This window comes from Sphaerodactylus townsendi, linkage group LG08 (assembly GCF_021028975.2).
Source record: "Sphaerodactylus townsendi isolate TG3544 linkage group LG08, MPM_Stown_v2.3, whole genome shotgun sequence".
NCBI classification, from domain to species: domain Eukaryota; kingdom Metazoa; phylum Chordata; class Lepidosauria; order Squamata; family Sphaerodactylidae; genus Sphaerodactylus; species Sphaerodactylus townsendi.
The window spans coordinates 97,143,794-97,149,919 of record NC_059432.1 but is presented as its reverse complement, the minus strand read 5'-3'; the positions used below and the strand labels follow the sequence as shown (position 1 = coordinate 97,149,919).

Sequence of the window (6,126 nt, the reverse complement as noted above, 5' to 3'; positions counted from 1 at the left end):
TGCCAATATGAAGGCTATTCTGCTAACGCAGAAGCTGTTCTGCCAGTAGAAGAGCATTTTTTGATCCAGCAAAATGTTTCTAAACAAGCTTGTTTTGAATATCATTTAACATCAGTTGTGGGTTCAAATACTTTGCAATTGTGGCTTGAAGAATGAGTCACGTGACCTTTTGTGGTTCTTCTCATTGTCTGCAATCCAGGAACATAGTTCCAGGACAGAGACAAGAGCAGTTGAAGGAGAGCATAGTCTCTGGTCGTTTCCCCACTTACCATCGACCACCCTTTGCTGCACGCTACTGTCAGCGAGCATCATTTCTGGTGTGCTCCCGGGCTTCCCCACGACCCCGCGCAGAGCACCGTTTTGAGGAGCGCCAGGAATGATGCGCGCTGAGTGGGAGTGAGAGCAGCAGTGTCGGGGCAGCTGTGTTGTCGCCGCCCCTGTAGTGGGGAGTGCTGCGGGATCCCGCGCTACTTGGCGAGAGTAGCGCGCAGCAGATGGTAAGTGGGAAAACGACCATTGTTGGCCAGTCTGCAGCCTGGCAGTATCTTCCTCTTGTTGGATATAGCGATGTCTAATGTGCAAAGGAACTGTGAAGAAGACCAGCAGGGGGCAGGCAAGGGGTCAGCTAGAGAGGGCTCTAAAATTAGTGACCCCTCCCTGCTTTTGTGGCACCTCTTGTCTGTCCTTAGGCTGATACTCCCAAGTCTGATATCCTGCTTCTTCTTGGAAGTCAGAAAAGAGACTCTTCCTAGCTGCAAGATAGCAGCATACTATCTTTCCCTCTTTCCTATCCTAAATGTTCTTCCTAATAAACATTTACCTTTTGCTCTTTCAATCAGTGTGTTAGCAGCTTCTCTATGCAGCAAACTCCAACACCTCTCCCTTAACTGTATGTTTTAATATTTATCTTCACTGAACGAATGGCACTTATCATTAATTACACAGACACATGCATTGAAATTCTTTTAAAAATTAATGCAGTGCATTCAACAGCGGTCATTTCATCTTTCCAAGTTTCAAAAGCATGTTCAGTTATCCATGGAAGTCCTGTGTTGCATCTGCAAGTCCTTCTCTCTGAATAACTTCAGTTTTTCTGATAGGCGATCATCTGAAAATCGGGCTGAGCTCCCCCTAAGTCAGGTGGATTTTCTCTGCTTTCTGCTACAATCTGCTCCATGGTCTTTGAAGTCTCTGGATCCTGAGAACAAGGGCTGCCCAAAACGTCACCAGTATTGTTGCAACGAAGAGGAGACGCCATCTCTTGCAGAGGATCGGGAGATTTGCCTGTAGCCGACGGCGCAGACACTGACAAAGGGAGATTCATCATGTAGAACATGCTGCCCAGGCGCCGGGACACCTTTGGAGAGACACGGGGAGAGACGTGCAGTCACAGTAATGACCATTTCAAATACATCAGTTGAATCAGATGACCTTAACCATACCTAGACAGAGGTGGGATCCAACCAGTTCTCACCACTTCTCTAGAAGTGGTTACTAATTTTTTCTGAGTGCCGAGAAGGGGTTACTAAAGCAACCTCCCTGCCCAATAGGGACTGGAGGTGTGTGCGTGCGGCGACGCCACTGTTTGAATCCCACCACCATCGGAACCTGTTATTAAAATTTTTGGATCCCACCACTGCCTGTAAAGGGTTATTCACAGATCCTGTTCTCTACAAATCTGTGCTGGCTGCAGTTCTGCTAAAGTGCATACAGTTCCTGATGGGGGAGGGGGAAGGGGTTTTATAGCATAGCAACTGGCTCCTTCCTCACATCATAAATAAAATGTTTTCAGGCAGGACGTGACATGTTTCCTCCATGGAGTTTTGCATGGTTTTTAGCCCGAAATGCTTCATTTCTAGCCTGAAACATTTTATATGCATTCCATTCCCTAGCAATTCTTTTTATGAAAATGTCTTGAAAATGTATTTGTCGAAGGCTTTCACAGCCAGATTCAACTGGTTGTTGTGGGTTTTCTGGGCTGTGTGGCCGTGGTCTGGTAGATCTTGTTCCTAACGTTTTGCCTGCATCTGTGGCTGGCATCTTCAGAGATGTATCACAGAGAAGTCTGTGTATCAAAGAGAAGTCTAGACACAGTGTGTAACAAACTTCTCTGTGATACACTTCTGAAGATGCCAGCCATAGATGCAGGTGAAACGCCAGGAACTACCAGACCACGGCCACACAGTCCGGAACCCACAACAACCTGTCTTGAAAATGTTTCTACTTGCTGTGCAATCTCTTTAAAATATTTCCCAAGCCCCTCTGCAGTCCCTGGACTTCCTCATAGGGGCTGTTTTGTGAGCTCATGCTGTATTTCCATCAGTTTTTTTTAATTTTGGGGGGTCATCTCTATGTAGCTAAGTACCGGTAGACACGACCCTCAGAGAACTGCAGCACAAAGATTTGAAGCTTCATAGATATGAATCAAAGGAGAAGTTTTAAAAATGGAACAACCACAAAATGGTGGCTAGGAACCGTTTTTGAGGGGTTGTGTGCACAGTGCAGACAAAACGTTTTCAAGGATTTTTGCAGAAAGGGCCACTGTCCGCCTTCTTGATGGGGATTGCTGTTTAACAAGGAGACAGTCAGGGGGATGGGCGATAAGGAAGACAGGAAATGATAGGTAAAGAAAAATATCCCAAATTCACTGAGATGGGGCAGTGATTAATAGAAAGTTGAAATGATGTTCACAGAAGCACCAGCTGGCATGATCCTGTTTGACAGAAAAATTGGGTAACTGTTTCAGTCAAACAATGTCCCTGTCAGGTAAATTCTTGCTGAATCACTATTCCCTCACTGCACCTCCTCCTGCCCAAGGAAAGGAAACCAAATGGCAAAGCACCAGAATAATAGTCAGGTAGGGCTTTTGACCACTCCTGAATAGCAGCATATTTCTGCTCTGACTTAGGACATTAAGGATAAACATGAGTTTGGTTTAAATCAGATTTTGTCTGCTTTTTAGAGAGTTGCGGATATTGCTAAGACGTTCCTGGATTTTTAGCAACATCTTTCTCGAAGGCATAGTTTAAGTCTGTCTCCACTTCTGTATATCATAATGACCTGTAGGAGCATATCTGTGCACTTAAAAATGCACTAAACCATCTACCTATCTCTTTTTAGGGGGCAGGTAGATGGCACAACCTGAAAATGCATTCGTGGTAAGAATAATAATGAGACAATTACTAAAAATTCAGCTACACATTGTGTTAATAATGTATACTTGAGTGCATCAATTTACTTTACCTGAGACCGAATCTTGAGTGCAGGTCCAAGTTTTAATCCCAATGTGTCCAGAAGATGTTCTTCTGTGAGTAGAGGTAAGGTTTCCCCATCAATTGCATGATCTTTAAATACCTTATCCAAAAAAAACAAGAGCAGCCATGGTGAACACTATTGAACTTTTCTTATATTGTAGCAGCAAGCCAAAAGGGGGCAAAAGTAGGCCAGGCTGAATAGACAAACATGATGTTTTGCTTCTACCTTCGTATTTCAAAATTGGGTCAAAATATACAGATGTTGTAGCTAAAAAGTATTCCAGAGGTGAATTCCAGATCTTTGGCTTCAAATCATGTTTATCTCCTGAATTAATGGAGGAGTTGCGGCTCAGTAGTAGAGTAGCTGCTCGGCAGGTAGAAGGTGTTTCCCCCTGCCATCAAAGGGATGGAATTGGGTAGGAGGGCTCACACCTGGGCATGGGGAGGGGGCAGCCGTCTTCACCTTCTAATATGTTAATAGATTTTTCCTTTCCTTTGATGCTTGTAACAGTAGCTAACTAGAAGCGACCCTAGTGCCTAGGGGATGGCAGATGGCTGACAACTATCACTGCGCTGGCTTTGAGATGCTCAGCTCCCAAACATCTCTCTTTCCATTGTGTTACTATCACATTCCAAGCGAAACAGGGAAGGGGGATTTATGGAGGGAACTCTGGGGGAATAAAGGCAACTTTATTCCCCTGTATATTGTACATAAATGGTGTGCATATGCTGGGCTCTTCCAGTGTGACCTGCACTTCATTCACCTTTTTAGATCGAGGTTTCACTACCGGTTCGTCCATCTGCACATTCAACTGAAATCTGTGGTTTGTACTAGAGCAAATTCACACTCTTTGCTTGCCAACAAAATGCTCACTGAGTGTATTTCAAAATCCCTCCGCTTGCCACCGTATTAATGTCAAGGAAGACTCCGGTCCCCTTCTGCTTGGTGCTTATTGATTCAATACACTCATAGAAACTTCTTCTTTTTTGTAGTTTATTACATATAACAGACGAAACTTACAAGTTAGCTCTAACGAGATTAACAAAAGAAAACTTCAGGAAAAAAACGAACTGGGCTTCAGCTTCAGTTAAACCCTCACTCACTAACTGCCCTTCCTGTGTTCTGAGCCACATCCTCCAACTGACACTTTCAGAATGTTCCTGAACTCTTCACAGGGATTTATGGAGGGAACTCTGGGGGAATAAAGGGCAACTACATTCTGGCCTAATATTCAACTCAAACGCTGTATATTGTACCCTGTATTTAATTGGTTTTCATTATTTAATACTATCCTGTATTTAAATAGGTTTAGCTATTTTAATGTATAGAGCCATATTTATATTTGTGATCATGATTGTACTCTTCCTGCTCTGTTATGTTTTTATGCTCTACACCGCCCAGAGCCCTTCGGGGGTGGGCAGTATATAAAATTAAACAACAACAACAACAACAACAACAACAACAACAACAACAACAACAACAACAACAACAACAACAACAACAACAACAACAACAACAACTGTATTTTCGTGGTTTGGCAGAACTGGCTTTCTGAAAGCCAGGTACTGGCTGTTATCAATAAAGACTTCTGATCCAGCATCCAGAGTCCGTTTATTGACTTCAGTCTCAAGACCTGACAAGTCCCCAGCATCTCCCGTAAAAAGGGCCAGGTAATAGATGATATGTGAGACCTTCACCTGAGATCCTGGAAAGAGGCTGCCAGTCTGAGTAGGCAACATTTCCTTTGGTGCACTGATGTTCTGTTTCATTATAAGGCGGCTTCATGTGCTCGTGTATGCAGAGGTCAGGCCCCCGCAAATGCAACGAACACACAACCTCCTTGCCCAGCCCCTCTTGCAGTTCCCGAAAGGGTCCATCCTACCTGACTGTCACTCAGTACTGAGCACCTGCATTTCTGTTTTGACAAATTAAGTACTCTTTTGCCACCACAATGTGCAATCTCAGAAGGACCTGCTCCATCACAATACAGCCATTCCTGATTTCTTCCTTATCCCTTTGCATTAAAGTGTTCCCCTCTCCAATTTTTCCTCTCTTCTCTAACAGAGAAGTTCTCCATTCTTTGCCGCCGCCCAGGGATACTACATTGTGTAGGACCTGGGAAGCTTCTTTGGAGGAAACATCAGATCCCTCAAATGCAACCTCTTACAAACATTCGAATACATATTGAGAGATTATGGCTACCTGTGCATAGTCTGAACATCCTGGAAGGCTGATGATAAAATTGTAGACATCTTCGACGGTCCATTTGCGAATATCTTCAATGGGTGGTACATCTTCTCCATTCAGAATCAGGCCGGAAGCACCTAGAAGATTAAGAAAAAAATCAGTGATTGGCAATGTCATAAACCTGAATGAACATATGTAGAATCTACCTGATACACTAATAGCCAAAGCAGACAGTATATAGCAACTAGGACTAATACGACTCCACCACCCGCTTGTCCTCAGCCAAGAATGCTTAGAAAGAGATGATTTATATCCTTCCTCTCCTGCCACCACTCTCAATGCAGCACCCCCATTTTCCTGCAGATGTTCCCATGCTGTGGAAGAAAAGCCACTTCTGAAGATATATTACACATATATTCAGTATAATGTATAATTTGAAGAAGAAGAGGAGTTTGGATTTATACCCCACCTTTCTCTTCTGTAAGCAAACTCAAGGTGGCTTACAAGCTCCTTTCCCTTCCTCTCCCCACAACAGACCCCTTGTGAGGTAGGTGGGGGCTGAGAGAGTTCCGAAGAACTGTGACCGGCATGAGGGTCACTCAGTAGGAATGTAGGAGTGCGGAAACACATCTGGTTCATCAGATAAGCCTCTGCCACTCAGGTGGAGGAGTGGGCAATCAAACC

General features: G+C 44.1%; 1 protein-coding gene across 1 annotated transcript in view; it reads right to left on the bottom strand.

The window, feature by feature from the left end:
- Positions 1 to 886: 886 nt before the first annotated feature.
- SAMD7 (sterile alpha motif domain containing 7) overlaps positions 887 to 6,126 on the bottom strand; it is a 29,860-nt gene continuing 24,620 nt past the window's right edge. Inside the window, exons 7-9 of the mRNA XM_048505036.1 lie at positions 5,458 to 5,579; positions 3,244 to 3,354; positions 887 to 1,357 (exon numbers count right to left, since the gene is read on the bottom strand). Of these exons, the coding sequence (XP_048360993.1) occupies positions 1,085 to 1,357; positions 3,244 to 3,354; positions 5,458 to 5,579 (506 nt within the window). The 3' untranslated portion in view covers positions 887 to 1,084. The remainder of the gene's footprint in view (positions 1,358 to 3,243; positions 3,355 to 5,457; positions 5,580 to 6,126) is intronic.